Source organism: Colletotrichum siamense (genome assembly GCF_013390195.1).
Source record: "Colletotrichum siamense strain Cg363 chromosome Unknown KSG_Cg363_contig02, whole genome shotgun sequence".
Classification (NCBI taxonomy): domain Eukaryota; kingdom Fungi; phylum Ascomycota; class Sordariomycetes; order Glomerellales; family Glomerellaceae; genus Colletotrichum; species Colletotrichum siamense.
Window position 1 is genome coordinate 612,258 of NW_023501015.1, and position 18,061 is coordinate 630,318.

General features: G+C 51.0%; 7 protein-coding genes across 7 annotated transcripts; 3 read left to right on the forward strand and 4 right to left on the reverse strand.

The window, feature by feature from the left end:
- Positions 1-137: 137 nt before the first annotated feature.
- Positions 138-1,889, forward strand: UGT2A3 (UDP-glucuronosyltransferase 2A3; the record flags this gene model as incomplete). Its single annotated transcript, XM_036634031.1, has 2 exons — positions 138-222; positions 277-1,889. The coding sequence occupies 2 exons, from the start codon at positions 138-140 to the stop codon at positions 1,887-1,889; spliced, it is 1,698 nt and encodes a 565-aa protein (XP_036499191.1).
- A 547-nt stretch (positions 1,890-2,436) lies between these two features.
- Positions 2,437-3,651, forward strand: kojA (putative FAD-dependent monooxygenase kojA; the record flags this gene model as incomplete). Its single annotated transcript, XM_036634032.1, has 1 exon — positions 2,437-3,651. One exon carries the CDS (start codon positions 2,437-2,439, stop codon positions 3,649-3,651), a length of 1,215 nt encoding a protein of 404 aa, XP_036499190.1.
- Positions 3,652-4,020: 369 nt separating this feature from the next.
- On the reverse strand, positions 4,021-5,535 carry CGCS363_v002184 (Secondary metabolism regulator LAE1; the record flags this gene model as incomplete). The annotated part of the gene is made up of 8 exons (XM_036634033.1): positions 4,021-4,078; positions 4,132-4,551; positions 4,605-4,742; positions 4,800-4,875; positions 4,932-5,084; positions 5,147-5,232; positions 5,306-5,334; positions 5,395-5,535. 8 exons carry the CDS (start codon positions 5,533-5,535, stop codon positions 4,021-4,023), a joined length of 1,101 nt encoding a protein of 366 aa, XP_036499185.1.
- A 1,344-nt stretch (positions 5,536-6,879) lies between these two features.
- stcS-1 (putative sterigmatocystin biosynthesis P450 monooxygenase stcS) lies at positions 6,880-8,334 on the reverse strand (the record flags this gene model as incomplete). The annotated part of the gene is made up of 1 exon (XM_036634034.1): positions 6,880-8,334. One exon carries the CDS (start codon positions 8,332-8,334, stop codon positions 6,880-6,882), a length of 1,455 nt encoding a protein of 484 aa, XP_036499184.1.
- Positions 8,335-10,755: 2,421 nt separating this feature from the next.
- Positions 10,756-13,082, reverse strand: CGCS363_v002186 (putative transcriptional regulatory protein; the record flags this gene model as incomplete). The annotated part of the gene is made up of 4 exons (XM_036634035.1): positions 10,756-11,436; positions 11,485-12,000; positions 12,057-12,720; positions 12,979-13,082. The coding sequence occupies 4 exons, from the start codon at positions 13,080-13,082 to the stop codon at positions 10,756-10,758; spliced, it is 1,965 nt and encodes a 654-aa protein (XP_036499187.1).
- Positions 13,083-13,824: 742 nt separating this feature from the next.
- CGCS363_v002187 (Efflux pump FUB11) lies at positions 13,825-15,538 on the forward strand (the record flags this gene model as incomplete). Its single annotated transcript, XM_036634036.1, has 6 exons — positions 13,825-14,346; positions 14,396-14,456; positions 14,503-14,741; positions 14,794-15,190; positions 15,248-15,379; positions 15,432-15,538. The coding sequence occupies 6 exons, from the start codon at positions 13,825-13,827 to the stop codon at positions 15,536-15,538; spliced, it is 1,458 nt and encodes a 485-aa protein (XP_036499186.1).
- A 389-nt stretch (positions 15,539-15,927) lies between these two features.
- Positions 15,928-17,737, reverse strand: kojT-2 (putative efflux pump kojT; the record flags this gene model as incomplete). Its single annotated transcript, XM_036634037.1, has 2 exons — positions 15,928-17,141; positions 17,197-17,737. The coding sequence occupies 2 exons, from the start codon at positions 17,735-17,737 to the stop codon at positions 15,928-15,930; spliced, it is 1,755 nt and encodes a 584-aa protein (XP_036499182.1).
- Positions 17,738-18,061: the final 324 nt, after the last annotated feature.

Sequence of the window (18,061 nt, forward strand, 5' to 3'; positions counted from 1 at the left end):
AGTGGATTCGGAATAGGTCATCCTACTGAATGATTTCCCCCCATTGAACGTCATTTCCAGACGTTCTTTTTGCTCTTCCCTTTTTACAAATTGTCTTTTCAGTCTGAATCGCAGGACTATACCCTCGTCTCATGGCGATGGCGCTGTCAAAGAAAAATCCGCCCCTCCTCCCTCCGCGGAAAATACTAGTCGTTGTTACAGCTGGTGGTTCAACAAACTCGGGTAAGTCTGATGGTTACGTCATATTTTCACGGCTAATACGTTTCGTCTTAACAGCTCCCATGTTCGAAGTTTGCAAATATCTCCATGAACGAGGACACACCATCGAGTTCGCCACTTTTGCTGGCCGTGAGGGCTATGCCAACCCTTATCCGTTTGTCTCCGCCGTTCATGTAGTAGGACGTGCCATCACACCAGAGGAAGAAGACAGACTCTACATCCTCTTTAGCGAGTGGAGCTGGAGTGGCAATGGCCTTCGAAATTGGATCGAGGGCAAGAAGTTTTTCGACGCCTTCTGGTCCGAGACCTACGAAAATCTAAAGCGTGTCGTCGAGACCACACGGCCAGACTTCCTCTTTGCGGATTTCCACGTCGACGCGGCTCGGGACATGCAGAGAGAGTACAATCTCCCTCTAGCCACGATGTGGCCCCAGTGGCCGTACTTCATGTGCCCTGTGCCCTACATCCCTGGCCGCGTAGGTCTTGAGCCCCGGGTTCAGACCAGCGAGCATGCGAGCATGTGGGACCGCTTCAACCAAGACATATACTTGCTGAAGCACCCAATTGCCTTCGCCGATCTCTTCCTGACGACAAAGAGAATGCGCGCAAAGAAGGGGCTGGGTATGCTTCCTATGTTGCCTAAGCCGGATCACTTGGTGTTGGTGAACTCCTTCGTTGGCCTTGAGACGCCTAAAGAGACGCCACCTTTGCTACATGCCATCGGACCAATTTTGTCAGATGAATACGCTCCGTTGGATGCAGAGCTTTCCGAGTTCTACCAGACTCACGACAGGACCATGTTCGTCGCATTCGGCACGCATGTAATTCTCTCTCGCGAAAGGTTGCAAAGCTTAAAAGCAGGCATCATCTCTACTCTGCATGCAGGCCACGTAGATGGTGTTTTGTGGGCCATACGTGGCGCCAGCAAGGCTGCCTTTGCAGCTCTGACCGATAGTATAATTCACACCACGTCAGATGGCAGCCAGATCACTCTCGGTAGCACTGAGCTCCTCGAGAACAAGCATCCGCATCTCAAGTTTGTCGACTTTGCTCCTCAACGAGCAGTACTTGCGCACCCCTCTACTCGGCTCTTCTTCAGCCATGTTGGACCCTCGTCAGCGAACGAGAGTCTTTGGCACGGCGTTCCCATGCTCAGCATGGGAATTTACGGAGATCAGCTGCCCCGAGTTCTTGCTCTTGACTCAGCTGGGGTAGCGTTATCCGTGAAGAAGGAGACTTTCACTCCGGCGGAGATTCAAGAGAAGGTTGGAAAACTCATGCGTGATGAAGAAGGTCACTTTCAACGTAATGCGCTCCGAATGCAACGCATTGCGAATCTAGCGAGTCGCCGAAAGGTGCTCGCGGCGGATCTCATTGAGGAGTTTATGTACGATCACGAATTGAGATTCGAGATCTGTCGCGATGATGAGATTGCGAAAAAGGAGAATGGAGCAAGTGGTGTATTCAACGATCGTGGAAGGGAGCTGCGACCCATGCATCTTCAAACTGCGGATATGAGGATGAGTGCCCTTCGCGCAAGCAACCTAGATCTATGGCTGGTTGGGGCGGCGATAATTGGTGTATTCACGACAGGCATTGTCACCGTTGGGCCACAAGCGGTCTCAAGCATCTATGATTTGGCGTGTGGTCTTCTGGAGAAATTCTTGTAGCGTCTGTATTGATCAGTAAGCTCATTGAATATCTCGAATCAGGATGCGCCGCAGCTATGGGTTAAATCTGCCTGTTCAAGTCCCCACCCAAATGGCAATTATGGTTCGAGAACTGACGGAGAACGAGTGAACACGATGCATTCTGAACTGTGATACGGATAAACTTTGAAGATGGGTCGAAACCCGAGAGAAAAGTTTTAACGAGACTAGACCCAGTTGTACGTGAGAGCTACTTGACAAGTCTGCATGTAAAGCGCGTGACGGACCGCTGGAGGAAGCCTTGTATTCCTCAACAGTCTTGGTCATTCCTATTAATACGTCAGATGGCGCTGGCACTGCCTGGTCCGAGGCACTAAGGATTGTCCTTGCAGGGCATATAAGCCAACTCAGGTCCCCGCAGAACCGGTAAGAAGTCACAGTAGTTGATTGTCGCCACATAGAATTGAAGTCCTCATGTCAGCCGACGCATGACCAGAGCTGGGCCGTCCACACTGCCCTCCGTGAACCAACCTACTGTTGCGGCGTCATCCTTCATCATTCCCGATCAATGGAGCCAACATCCATCCTCAAGTCTGCGCCGTTCCATTTACCCCGCCAATATGGTTCGACGCCATTCAGCTTCGGCATCATTGGAGGCGGTTGGTATGGCTGTCACATTGCAACCTCCCTTCGCGCCCTCGGATTCAGGGTAAAGTTGTTTGAGCAGCACGATCGTCTCTTACACGAGGCTTCAGGCAACAACCAATTTCGCCTCCACATGGGCTTCCACTATCCCCGACATAGCGAAACGCGCATCCAATCTCGAGATGGCTTCTTACGCTTCATCGAGCGCTACCCGGATCTTAGCCGTAGCGTTCCGAACAACATCTACGCGGTCCCCACCCATGATTCACTTCTCGACTATGGCACATATCGAACCATCATGGCTTCGAGCGGCGTCCACTTCACAGAGGCCCTGCCGACTAGTTTTGAGCTCACCAATGTCTCTGGGATCATGTGCACCTCTGAGCGCGTGCTTCTCCTTACGAAAGCTCGCGCCTACTTCGAGGCGGAGTTGAAAGACGTGCTAGAACTGGGCCATCGCATACGTCGAGTTGATGATACAGGAGACGCTGTATATGTTGACGACGAGTGCTTCGACTTTGCCATCGATGCCACCTGGGGCCACTACAGCAAACCCGACATCCCCGTTCTCTATGAGCCTACGTTGTTACTCTACTACGAAGGCCCGCAAGACTTTCCAGCTCTAACACTGGTTGACGGGCCGCTATGCTCAATTTATCCCACCGAAGCTCCTGGACTTTTTACGTTATCCAGTGTTCCCCATACGCCTCTGGGCCAATTCGCGACGGCGGAAGAAGCACACGCTGTTCGCGATGGTATATGCAGCGAGGTCATCACGGAGAAACGATTTCTCATGGAAGAGCAAATTGAGAAATACCTCCCGTCATTCTCCCAGCTTTTCCGATACGTCGGCCCACAACTTGCCATCAAGACTAAGGCTGTCGGGGCGCATGACGACCGCACATGTACAGTTTCACGACATGGCCGCATGTTTTCTGTAATGTCGGGTAAGATCGATACAGTCTTCTTCGCAGCCGAGAGGATTCTATCGTTGATAGAAGTAGCTCAAGCTTCATCTGTCAAGGACACATTGTCTTCTTTGAGGGAGGACATTGTGACGGTTAACACAAGAACCCATTTGAATGACACAGGGAGGAGGTTCAGAGGCGACGAGATATTTGGGCACAGCCAGCTGTGAGCTCTGAGGGATGTGATGTGTAATTGTTTGCTTCACAGACTGACGAGTGTTATTATTCACCAAGATGTTTGAAACACGGAGCTCCTTTGTCCTAGATTAGGACTTGCGTTAGTTGAGATGGTGGTTCATGATTATCATGTTTTATGCAGAAGCTAGCACCTGAAGTCAAGATTGAAAGGATTTAGAAGCGAAGGAGATGATTTCCGCACAACCACAAGTTTCAACAGCCCGTGTTTCATTGAAGTACATATGAATGGCACTCCGGCCTCCTACCAGCGGGCAACCAGACATGCTTGTAAGCTGACACTGACCATACTTCCGTCCCCGCTCGCCACTCTCGCTTTTGAGTTCAAGACACCTTGGCCCCATTCATTGCGATGATTGGGCTGTCTCGGAGTGAAGCGGCTTTTGTCCATAAACAACGTGACTATGATAATCAATTAGCAAAGACTTGATCACCAACGGCGAGGCAAAACTTACATGTCGTACAACCCATGATAGGCGCGGGTTTGCATCTCCTTGCGTACTTTGGCGACTTCAACGAGAACTTCCTCCCTTGTTCGCCCAAGAACGCCGCAAAATACCCTTAGAGTGAACCCCTCGAGGCCTTCTAACATCTGTGCTAGGTTGAGAGTTCCGAGGTCCTTGTAGTATGGGTCTTTAGGCCAGGGACCAAGAGGATTCTTATACACTTCATGGAAAACATTTTCAAATCCCTGATTTCTCACCCAATTCTCCACTTTAGGTCCTGGGCATGGGTCGCGGCCGATGCTATTCATAGTTTGAAGGAAGGCTTGATTCCATGGCCAGGTTGCGTGATTCTTCGTATACGTCCCATCCTGAGAGTAGATCTCAGGGTCCATCTCATGGAACTCCGCCCAGCCTCCGGGGTTCAGATTGCTGTAAGCTGGTTAGATAATTACAGAAGACCTGACACAATCTCGTTGATGTACTTGTAGATGTTTTCAATAAGCTTTGGCCAATCGGCAATGGAAGCAGCCATGAAGCGGCAAAAAATGTAATCGAACTTCTCATCTTGAATCCAAGGGCTCTCGACGTCGTCGATTTTGAACTTGACGTTAGGAGGTACCCTATCACAATTATCAGCCAATACTCAATGACCAATGGCCGCTTTTTGTGATACGCACCACTCGGACTGAATGGCGCTCAAATCAGTCCCGATGACTTCGGCATTATCGAAGATATCCCCCATCTCCACGGCCCCTAGAAAACGTAATCAGTGTTGAGAACAAATAGAACGGAACGGATGATGAAGATACAAATGCCAGTGCCTGTGCCTATGTCAAGGATCCGATGAATCTTTTCCTTCTCAAGTGGGGCAAGGAAAAGTCGACTGCCAATCGCCTTGACCATCATGGCGTGCGCCATATCCAGCCGTTCAATTTCGATTTCATCGTTGGGCAGGATGTATGCTGATTAGAGGCGCAAGTAAGTATTTTACACTACGGCATTGTTGAAACTGATACAAACTTACAGCCTGGACGGTACGCATGATATCGCCGGCCATATTCCATAGGATAATCGACAACACTGGATGAAAGGGATGCTGTATAGCGGGATCTATCAAGAGTCTCATTAGCGCACTACTGCCGAGCTGGGCGCATGCTCTGCGTTCTGTAGAATAATATCGTACAATCGCTCCTGGATACTCGCTGCATCGGTCTATGGTGAAGGTGTCAGTTCAAGCCGCAAACGTGTGGTGCGATGGATGCGTTGACGTACAGTTTCTGCTTCATCTGCCGCGATAGAAATCGCGTTGTCGTCATCCTGCGTCCCAGCAGCGTCTTCTCCGGGGGAAGCCGCTGCGGCTGCCGCGGTCTGAGGGGCAACGTCGTTAGTCGAAGGATCCACTGTCTCGGCCATATTGATCACTAATGGCTAACGGCCGAAGATTCAATCAATTGAGACGGTAATACGCTGAGGTGAAAAAGATGAGAGCGAAGAATACAATGGCAAAGGAAGGCTGTGAAGTACCCATCGTTGGCCAAGGGCGACCTTCCCTTTTGTAGGTAGTCGCCCCCGGTTTCTATCGTCGGCCCTGCGCAGCAACATGGACATGCGAGAGAGGCCTTTTCGAGGTTCTAGGTACGGATCACAAATTATGTGCCTCTTCCATGCATTCTATGTGGATTTCGACTGCATGTCATTTGGATGTTGCGATTCGCCCTTAAACGGGGGGATGCGTTTCCAGACCCAGATTCTTCCTTGGCAAGCATGCCAAACCAATCGTCGTTGCGAATCGCCACCTAGTCGAGATCCATGTGGTCTGAGAGTCACAACATAATGCAGGATTTTATTTTGCAGGCCCCTCAATTCACACCATTTAGGTTACATACCCGGCTTCGCGTTGTCCACGCATTGTCCTAATTCGGAATCGGCCGCAACACAACGATTGGTGCGATGAACATCCAAGTCATTATCAACGTGTCAATTCAATTCTCACAAAAGTAGCATGATGGGCTTGGCCTTTCCGCAATATTTCTGGGTGTTGAATCACTTCGCTGTATGCCTCAGCTGAAACTGTTTTCACGCACGCTGTATTTGGATACCAGAATCAACCGTATCCCTGTTAATCCCTAGAGATGACTTGGATGGTTTTCTTGAGATCAGATTCCGATTCACTGTGACCAGGTTAGACGATTGCTCTCGATGACAATAATACTATCACACTTCAGTGCCGTATTTACCTAGAACATCCGTCACCATTCGCGATGTCATGGAGAGTTGATGTGCGCCGAGACGTTACTACTACTAATAACACGTCCATGTTTTACGATTCGGCCGTAGATGATGACGTGCAGAGCTGGCGGAGTATCGAACGTGCCCAACGGATACGAAATAACGTAGACTTGCATACGGTGCATAAGGTAATCATCATGAAAGCTCCTCAGCTCTAAGACAATTGTTATTTTCCCAGTTCCTGGGCGTTTGTAATCCCCACAAGGTAAATGACATTAAGACCCGTTTCATTTTTCTTCAACAACCCGTGAGCGCACTGAATAAGAATAAGGGTCTTGTTAGTGGTTTCAGTGCCATGTGTTTTTGGTTTTTAATTCTTCGAGCTTTGGGTTTATGGGTTTATGAGTTTTGCAGGCTACCGCCTACGGGCACAACTCACCGACTTCCCCTAAAATAGCACTACCATCGTAAAATACAACGTCCTGACGATATTCCCTTTTCAACAACAACCCCATGCCAGTTCGTTCCTCAGATTCTGGTGGTGAGCCCGATTCGACATGGATAGTATCCACTTGGATTTGCAGCTCCTCCGCGACTGACTAAATAGACATGGTCATTGTCAATCTTAGGCGCAGGCTGAGGCCCCATCTCGCCGTACGCAGGTTTGAAGTCAAACTCTCTCGCCGTCATAGCGCAGACCATTTTGATCTCAGTCAATGCCATCTCTTGCCCAATACATGCTCGTGGTCCACGTTCAAACGGGCGCCAGCCATTGGCCGGAGGCTGAAGTGGGTCGTCTTTAGTCTTTTCCAAGAAGCGCTCGGGTATGAACTCATGGGGCCTCTCCCAGTAGCGTGGGTTGTGATGGATGCCGTGGTGGATTGCCATGCACACAATCCTATCGGTGGGCAGAGCTAAAGTACCTCCTCCGACCCCACCGTTGACTTTCGAATTTGGCGATTCTATCACGATGTGGAAGTCAGGGTTTCCATACCTCGAGGTTGCGCCGGGCGGGTAGAACCGCAACGACTCCTTGATCACGGCCGTAGTGTAAGGGAGAAGGTTGAGCAGCTTGGGATTGGCTGCTATCAACTTTGGCGCCGCAGAGACATCTGGACCCAAGACCTCGTCATGTTCCGCACGAACCCGCGCAAGAACATCTGGATGCTTTGAAAGAAGGTGAGTCATAAAGACTATTGACGAACCGGTGGTATCATATCCCGCAAGCATCATGAATTTGATTTGGGAGCGGATGACCTTGGGAAGTACCTTGACATGTACCGGATCTTGCGGGATGTTGGCCGTGTCCAACACCGAGATTGCTCCAGTCTTATCTCGCATACCAGGTCTCGGCTTTTGGGACAGCACTTTGTCGATGTAAGTGTCCATGCGGCGGGCGTTGTACCATTGCATAAATGGACGAAGGATGTTGAGGTCCTTTAGAGGTGAAGTTCCATAGTAGTGAAGCCAGCTCAGCTGCGAAGCTAAAGCCGCAGAAAACTCATTGTATCCGGTCTGACTGTGCAGCTCATGATCCCAGATCGATTTGCTGGAGAGGTCCATGGTGAGATCGAGCGCCATTGGGCTCAGGTGAAACGGTTTGTCACCCCTTATTGCCTGCTGACGAAGACGTTCGCAAAAGACGCTGACCATCTCGACCATGTTCGGCACCAAAGCAGCGATGTTCGAAACACGGAAGCCGGGGCTGAAGACGTTATGCCAGAATTTCCACTCGTCGCCCTCCATCGTGTCCAAGTCGTGGCCTCCGGTCAAAGGTGTGAGGAACTCATGTTGGCCTGGATCCTTTGGTAGCGCTACACCTTGACTGATTTGACGTGCTGCATCCGGGGACAGGAGGACAAGCATCGGCTTCGAGAAGGGCCACTGGTCGAGATAGAACGCTTGGTCCAGATGAGGGTACCGTCGGCGGAAGTATTCGCCAAGAGCCACTGTAGGCATGAGGTCGGGCGGGAGATCCTTCATGACGCTCGCAATGACACCAAGATGACCCCAGATAGGGTGATGAGGGGGCATTGGGTAGCCGAGGCGCTGAAGCCGTCGAAAGAGGCTGCGCGCTCTGTACATGGAGTACGCGCCATACATTAGAGCCAAAAATGGGACTATGGCTAGAAGTCGCCATTTTTCCGACGTTTTGTTAAGTTCCATTCTGGCGGAGGGGCTTCTGAATCCTGATGCGGGGAGGTGACTTAATGTTTAGCTGGTGATGTTGTCGAGATGGTTGGGGTGAAGATTATCAGCTTTTGCTCTCTCTGTCTGATGGGCGGCAGCCATTTCCAAAATCTCGGGTTCGGTTCCCCCTTCCCCGCGTTCGTTCCTCGTTTGGATGGGGAGACGCGTTGCCCAATGCGATGTGCAGGCCAATTGCCGACGTCCGTTGTTAAGTTCATCTCAAAGAAACCCCGCCCTTTTGATGCGACTCAGAAAACTCAAATTCCATCGTCACTGGACCAGCTCACATCGATACCATGTTGTTCGTATTCGGCAGGATATCCGGGTCACCCCGAGTATCAACGTTTGTCTCTAGCGTAAGCTATTCCTTATTTATTATGCTTAGCTTCTATGTGTAATGCATATTTATTCCGCCAGTGTCTGCGACCGGCAACCATTTCGAAAACAAAGCCTTGGTTGGGGAATTGAGGATGGCTGAGACTTGCCCGTGGTGTTATGATCTCTACAAGTCAACATGCTAAAAATCATTTTAGAGCCGTATCAACTGAACGGACCGCCTATTCATGATCACCTACATCGAAAGACTGAAGAGCCGGATTACAAGACCTTTAGTCTTATGTTCGGGAGGATAAGGATAAAACGGTTAATCATAGAGCCAGCAAAACCGACAGGAAGGACGACAACGATGATGATACTTAGGCACAGAGGGGTAATTGGCAGGGTAAAATGCTACAGTAGGTAGTTCTCTGCCATCTGGTTAAGAGACTTTCTACCGTATGGGAACGTTCATACCATGCTTGAAAATAGGATCCCTTCTGAGGTCGGTCGCTATTCGCAGCTTTCCGATGGCGTGTTACGTCTGGCAATCTTGAGGTGCTTAGACCAGCCACCGGGGCTGGTGCATTGAAATCATTCGAACAGATTCACACAAAGGTAACTGAGAAGAACGACATTATGAATTTGAAACTCATTGTCTGAGTCTACCTACCTATGGTGATGTTTTTAAACGGCTGAAACGTTGAATCATCAACGTGTGTTCTTGACGTAATTCAGCGGACTTTGGGTCTGCATTATGTCACTAATCAGATCGCGAGCGCAATAAATAGTCTTCGACTGCTTTTATATAGATGAGCCGTGAAAAAATGAATGGCTGATCTTCCTGATTTCTTGGAAGATAAACAAAACTGTTTTGGCGATGAAACTTGGTGTAACATTTTGATGATCTGTCTCGGGACCTCTGATAGGCCGAAATAGATGGATCTCCGCGCTATGAAGCTCGATACGAGTCCATCGCCGTTGCGCCCCTGCAAGCCAAGACACCTACTCCCAAAAAGGCTGGTGAATTGCTACACCGACCAAGTCGACGAATGACAGTCGGGATCTTCAAGCGGAGAACGCCATAGTCACCTGCCATCATGATTTGATATATCATACTCCTGCAGAACTTCCCCAGCCAGAGTTTCCCCTCCCGTCTGACTTCACACTCAATAACGACAATATGAAAACTTCCATCCACATTCTCGCAATAATATCAGCGTAAGATTCCGTGCAGAATATCCCTATGGCATGCCGCTGACAACACTAGGGCGGTGCCGATCGTGGCTCAAGCATCGTCCGACGTCATATCTGACACCACTGTCCTACGTACTATCACTTCGTCGCCTGTATCACCACAGACTGGGTGTCCGACTGCGACAGATACGCTTGAGATATGCTCAACGTGCATGGTTCTTCAATGCATCACGATTTCCACCCTGACTCACGGCTGCGGATGCCCGGCGCCAGTACCCACTGAGTATGTCAGTTTTCCTTGCAAGGGAACGTGTGGCCGAATCGGGTGTAGCACCAGCTACACCTTCATCTCCGGTGAAGTGGCATGCGATGGCACTCAGAGTGGGAGCGCAGCGCAGCGCACCACCACATCGACAATCGGACTGGGTACTGTAACGACGACAGCAGATGCAACTGGTGAAACGGGACAGTCGACGGGAAGTGGAGGCCAAGCAAGCGGTTCAGCTGTTTCGCCAACTGCGGCTCCAAACGCGGCTGGGAGGCTGGGAGTGCCGTTTAGATTTTGGTGATATCTATTTAGGGGCCAGTAAGGACCTCTGGGGCTGGACCAAGATGGGAGCTCATGAGAGACGGACCATGTATTAATCGAAGATGAGGAACAGCACTTAGTATCGATCTTGCCACATGACATGCAATCATCAATCAAGCAGCAGTCCAATCCGGCGTCCAAGTCTCTGGACTTATATCTGGCCAATACAGCCCTTGCGCACCATCGTTGTAGATAGATGCGTCGATAAATTGCAGGTCCAGGATAGGCTGAGCCAACAATTCTTGCAGAGACGGTTCCGCGAGAGCCATGCCGGCTGTGGTGTTCTGAGCGGTGAAGGGCTGTGCAATACTCATCGCATCGCCAAAAGTGGCCGTTGCGTCGCCAAGCAGCGTAGAAGCGTCTCCTGACACCGAGTATCCGCCGCGGCGAGCATGAGCGGCAGCCATCATTGCTTTCATAGCATCGATATGCTGGCAGAACTCTCCGGCAGCAAAGTTGCCGTTTTCTCTCAGCTGGGAGAGAAATTGCGCCGCTTCTTCGAACTGTTCTCGATCGTTTTGACTTTCTTTGCCGTTGAGAAGACTTGATATGGCGAGAATGGTGGACGCGGAGAAGAGGTACTGGGTATAGAAGTAGTCGAATGTTGCAAATGATCCGTCAATCCAACATTCGGTCAAAAGGCGACACGAGTGTCTAGCACAGCGAATGCACGCTTCAGCAAGAGTCATTGCTGTTCCAGGGATCTGTGGCTCAGGAGTAGATGGTGTTCCCCATGACGCCACGTGGGTGCGAAGGACGTGGAGTAGAATGGGACGGGTAACGCTCACGGCGCACTTGGTTGTTAGCAGGATAATTTTACTTTGGAACATGTTCGGACTTACTTGATTGAAGTTCAAATGAAGCGAGATTGGTTTCTGCATTCTCTCTGATGTGACCTTGTGGTCGATGTGAAGCTGAGGTGGCAATTCCTCAACCCAACCACGGAGGTCGTTCAACGCTTCTTGTACCCGGTGGGATAGCGACATCTGCTGGTTCCGTCTGCGGTAGATCAACGGCACAATTTTACCAAGAACCCGCGCGAGCTTGACACTGGCGACGAAGTATGATGCATCCGCAAAATCATCCGCGATACTTTCGTCAACCGTAGGGTTAGATGGAAGATCAACCTCGATGTCGACATCCTGGACGCAGACGGGATGACCCAGCTTCGATGCCCACATTCGGTCGAATATGTATGCTGTCCAGAACACCCGGTTTCGATGTTCCCGGGCGGCGACGTCTCGCAGCTGGGACTCGGGGACGTTGAGGTGCAAACCCATGACGACGGCGAGTCTCGTTGCTGAGCCAGCGAAGGTGTAGGCAGTATGTCGACGATTGAGTGCCAACGAGTAGAATGACTGTATTGGTCAGTCTCAGTAGAACATGGCATTATGGTGCATGCTGCCACACTTACAAGCAATAGTCTAAGCTCAACTACGTCAATCCGGGGCCTCTCACTGACGATACGAAGCACTCTTGTGGCTCTTGCAAAGTAGCCCATCCCGGGGAAGTCTCGCTCAGATGTCGCTGAGCGTGTTGAATACATGGCGCCGATAGCGAATAATGCCCAGAGCTTACTCTTCAGAAGAGTGTCACTTTCAGATGGATTCTGAAGTGTCTGCTCTAGTCCGTCCAAGATGAGACTCTTGCGGATGATGTGATAGCATCGACTCACATATCTCAAGGCAACGCCAACCAGGAAGCGAGCCCTTGCAGGACTAGGCCACGGGCAGTCGACGTCAGACAACGCCAATAGTCGTTCGTCAGTTGCATAGTTAACTCTCGGTATATGGCTATGATCTCCAGTTGCGATTGCTTGCCGAAATCGAGTAGCGAATGCAGCGTCTGATGCCTCACCGATGAGAATGGGGGTGTGTGGGATGTTCATATCAAAGAACCATGGACGTTGGTCAAGTGACGGGGCTGGTACGGCAATGCCATTGTCAACAGTCTCTCTTGCTGGCACTGTGGGGATGTCAGGAAGGATGGTGGAGGCTTGAGTATGAGTGTCGGCATGTCGAGGCCCGGCATTTTGGCCCTTGAGGCGCTGGTTCTCGGCTATGAGATCATCGATATATCTGAGTGAGGAGTATTAGACAACACAATTGGGTAGATGTAAATACAAATGCAAACTCAGTACAACATACCGTTGGCTCACTTTGATCATACGATTGCGTCTGGGATAGGTGCATTCCGCACCCTTACTTGCCTGGCGGCAGTTATCGCATGGGTGCCCACCTGAGCATCTCACTTTACGTGAATGACATCTAGAACACCTACAACCCAACGTCAATTACTGCAATGATCATTGACAACAAACAAATCGCGAGACTCACGCTATGGGCTTCGTCCTGGACTTCGGGTTCGAACTCTTGGAAGCCGATGCAGATACTGACAAGACCCTGTCCTCCGCACTGGACATGTCCCCTTCCGAGGCCATGGTGTTGGTCGATAAGTTTACCGAATCGGGAATGTGTCCTCGTGGGCTCCGATGTATTTCGGGAAGATGGCCAAACGCCGAGGCGGCCAGTAGATATTTCAGCGACTCAAGCCTGCGTCAGAGGGCCTGGTGAACGTGACCGCTACATTGACAGAATCGCTGGAAATAGCTTGTCAGCACTACGTCTGATCGCTGTCTTTGTCGTCTAGTTCAGACCAGTTGAAGGAAGAAAGGTCAGCAGGCCCGAGGTTATCGGCAAAAATTGAATCTTACGCCGGGGGAAAGATTAGTCAGTGCCCCACGGTTCTCGGCATGATTTGAGTTTTCGCCGAGTCTTTCCTGTCTGCATTATCCCCACAATATCTCCGGCTGTCTCACTGTGTCAAGTCGGCTTCATGATGAATTGCCGACTTAGAAACATGAACAAAAGACTTGCGGCCCAAAGAAATCCACCGCTATCAGTGCAAGTTTTCCGCCCCCCGAACCGGCCTCGCTTGTGACCTACCTAAAACTCGCAATGCAAGGCCCACTTATCGACACCTTTGAGTCACAGGATACGACGAAAAAAATGGTGAATTTTTCTCGGGGCCGGCTGGGGCCTCCGAATGGCGGAGTGGTTTCGCTGGGTATATACCCGGCTGGGTCCCCGAGCCATATGTGACCGCTCTGATGTTTCGACTGTAAAATCGCTGGATATCCCTTTCTTTTGGCTGTTGATTCATTCGATGCTACGCTCGTTACCATGGCTACTCAGACTGCCGAGAAGCCGGACAAGATGGCTACCGTCACGATGCCGCAATTAAGTTCCGATCCGCTTTCCGGCCCCATCCCGGCCGCGTCCGAGCCTGCCCGGCCCGCTGCCGTTGATGATGTGGTCATGGAAATGCCCACTTGGCGCAAGTGGGTTACATTGTTCGTCGTCTGCTGGATGGCCCTGCCGGTTACTTTCTCTGGAAGCTCGATCTTGACAGCGACGAAAGAGGTCGCTGCAGATTTTGGTGTTTCAACACATGCAATCAGCACGGCTAACGCCGGCGTTTTCATCGCCATGGCCCTGTCGGCTTTGATCTGGCTCCCAACCAGCAACATCCTGGGCCGAAGGACTGCATACCTGCTGGCGAACTCTCTCTTGACTCTTTGCTCGATCGGATCTGCGCTGTCGAACAACTTGGCTTGTTTTACAGCCATCTGGGTCATTGGAGGAACAACGGGTCCGTTTTTCCTCGTTGCGGGACAGACTATCTTGGCGGACATCTTTGAGCCGGTGAGTAAGCACAACGAGGGCAATAAAAAGGATCTAACATCAGCGTTAGACAACCCGAGGTACCGCTGTAGGGTTCTTTCTTGGAAGTTGTGTTGCTGCAAACACAATAGGTAGGTCACAACGTCGAATTCAAGAGACAAACTCTGACTTTTATAGCACCTTTGACTGGCGGCGTCATTGTTGCATTCGCTAGTTGGAGAATCATCTATGGCGTTCAAGCTGGAATGACTTTCATTGGCCTGATACTGGCGTATTTCTTCGTCCCGAGAGCAAGCGAGCTCACGCACCTGAAAGTCCCCGAGAAGGCCCCTGTCCATTCTGTCAGGGAGATGATGCATGCATTCAACCCCATGGGCGTTCTGAGGGCTTTCAAATACCCCAACATTCTGGCTGCAGTAAGCCTTCTATCCTCAATCATATTTATTCGCGCGCTAAATTTGGATAAAGAATGTCACTTGCGGCTTGCTGGGCTTCAACCAGTATGGTCTTCTTAGTTCCGTCCGACGCGTCATCAACCCTCGTTTCGGCCTGACCTCACCCTTGATCAGTGGCCTCTTCTACCTGGCACCAGGCGCCGGTTTCTTGTTGGGCAGTACTCTTGGAGGAAGGCTCTCGGATCACACCGTGAAGAGGTACATCCGCAAGCGCAACGGACTTCGTCTCCCCCAGGACAGGTTGAGGGCCAGTCTGCCAGCAATCTTTGTCATCTTGCCTGTGGGTACGCTGTTGTATGGCTGGAGTGTACAAAAGGAGGTTGGCGGCATGCCACTACCCATTATCAGTTCCTTCGTGCAGGGTCTCGGACTCATGTGGTCATTTAGTGGTCTCAACACGTATTCAGCCGGTAAGTCTATGGCTCGACTACGTCACTTAGTCGTGAAATTGCTAAGCAATATTGCAGAGGCTCTTCCGGAGCATCGCACAGCTGTGATCAGCGGCAAGTATATCATTCAATACAGTTTTGGAGCTGGTGCTGTTGGTGGTCTGGTCCCCATGATTGATGCCATCGGGGTTGGATGGGCTTTTACTATCAGTGAGTATTGCATCTCATTTTAATTAGAACTTTCGCTAAACAAACGTCGCAGCTGGACTCGGGGCTCTTTTAGGAGGCATCCTAGTGTTGATGATCGCACTATTTGCGTCAAAGGCACAAAACTGGGTGGATAAGGTTGGAAGTGAAGATGATGAGTAATGTTTGGGAAAAGAATGGTTCATGGCTAGCAGTCATCACGGGGAAGATGCATATTCTAGCAAGGCGTCAAGGGATTCAAACGGGGTTTAAAATTGCATTTACAGGCACGCATTCAAGCATATCCAATAGACATGGTGGTGGTGATGGTGGTATTGTTTAATCGAAGGCACGCCCTTGTATCCGGGAAAGGGCGTCAGTGCCTAGCTAATTACATATTGCGTTGGATGAGAGATAGATAATTACAAGATTTCCAAAGTGCATGGCCAAAGCAAGCATAAAGACGGATCGCGATGAGACAAGGTCTGCCGAAGGGTTTGTCAGGTACGTTGATCTCCTAGGCTTCGTTGCAAACTCCCCTGCGACTAGTCTACCTAAGACCCGAGCTCCTTTCATTGGGTCTTCATAGAGACAGCATACTTGCTCTTCGACCGAATCCAGGGACCGTAGTAATACAGCACATATGGGATTGGCGCAAGTACCGCGGCGATGCACGCCAGAATCGTCAGCGTGTAATGCGTTCCCATCTTGTCGTAGAACGGAATTCCCACGACTGTCATACCGCCGGCCACGATGTATCTAATCAAGGCCACGAACGTAAGTGCCGAGGCCGAGTAGATCTCGTATGAGTCGATGATGTACATGTAAACGCACATGAAGATGCCCGTTACGCCGTACCCAAACATTACAACTGCAAAAATGGCCGACCAAATGCTGATGCTGGCGAAGTTGGTCCAGCCCAGCCAGAACAGGGATACGGGGACAGAAATGGCGGCTCCGAACATGGCGTACCACAATCGGATTTCCGGCTCGAAAGATCCGTCCTCGGTCTGCTTCATTCTGTTTACCGTCATGCGGTACACAAGTGGAACAAATGCAAAGTTGATCTGCGTCCCGACAAACATGGCGATGAATATGATGTTGGCGAGGCCTTGGTCGAGTCCGTATGTCTTTTCGAAGATATCCGGCCAGCCAACCAGGAAAGTGAAGAGAACGATATAGACGACGGTGATGTACAGCGTCATGGCGATAATGATCGGCTCAGTGAGCATGAGGAACGGCCTGGTCATGCTAGTCTTCAGTCGGGTGAACAGTGTTGCATCAACAATCTCGTGCTCGGACCGAAAGCGGTTGTCCCCAGTGATGCGACGGTAGTGTGCCGCTTTCCACTGCAGCAACAGCGGTCCGTATGTCTCCGGCATACGCAGCCCGACGAGCACCAGTACGAGGCCGGAGCAGATCATCATCGTCCACTCGGTCCAGCGCCAGCTCACCAGAGGTGATGGTCCGATATAGGCGCCCATCACGGCACCTATCATCGGGCCTCCGAAACAGGTGATTGCGTACAGTGGGAAGCTCCACGTCTTTTCAACACGGTTGTACATGTCCGCAATTGAGCCACCGGAGCATACAAGCGGCGTGGATGCAGAGCAACCTGCGAGAAATCGGAACACAATCTGAGCACCAAAGTTGGGAGCCAAACCGGATGCCATGATCCACAACATGAAGACTCCCATTGAGACGATGTAAACGGCATTGCGGCCAAAGGTCTCTGAGAAAGGACCCGCAATTAGCGAGCCTACACCCATGCCAACAAGGTAAAGGCCTAAAGATAGGTTGTTAGCAAAATTCTAGCCGAGATATACCGACTGGTTTCCTACCTGTCGCCATAGATTCGGCGACTTCACTGACACCCAAGTCTTTCGCAGCCTGCGGGAGCATGGTCGCATCGATACCGGAAGCGGCGCCGACGAAAAGCGCAATCACGGAGATCTGGAGCGTCACGCCGACGCGTCTCGCCAAGGACCAGTTGTGAGGGTCGAGGGGGTCATCCGGTCCCGCCCATCCGACAACAAAGACCCGGCCGCCATGACCCTCGTGGGCGGTGCGGTCTCGGACGTGGATGCCGGTGAGAACCCGACCGAGAGCAGTTCCTTCGGAATACTGGGTCCGCGTCGTACCCACGCGTTCGATGTCTTCGTCATTGCTGGACTCGGCGCTGCTGTCGCTGGTCGGCTCTAGGACTTGGCCTGGCCTCTCTTCTGGGTGCGCTGGATGAGCCTTTTCTTCGTCGAAAATTTGACCTGTTTTGGGACGTTGATGACTTGCCGGTTGTGAGGAAGACGCTGCTGCGCCCATGTCTCTGTCGATCTGAGCCTGGGCGGCGACCCCTGCCCGCCTATATTGGAGAAGCGACTGCATCGTCTGGGCTGCTCTCCGCTGTGACCGGGGAATAATAGTCCACCCGCTGAAATGAATGTTGTCTGGGGAGAGTTGGCGTTATCTGGTCAGAGTGATGTTCCTAGATCAATGCAACGTGAAACTTGTTGACCTATGAGCGTTTCTTAAAAAAATGATGACAGCTCTGGGGTTGAGTCATGATTGTGATGCAAATCTTCGCAAGAGATTAGTGACCTCATCCATGGACCCTCACTGGAGCCCATACCATTATTAATCTGCTCGGGTTTTCCATGAACGGCAAGTTTTTATCGCCCTCTTGGGCTGATTGACTTTCATTTCCGCGTT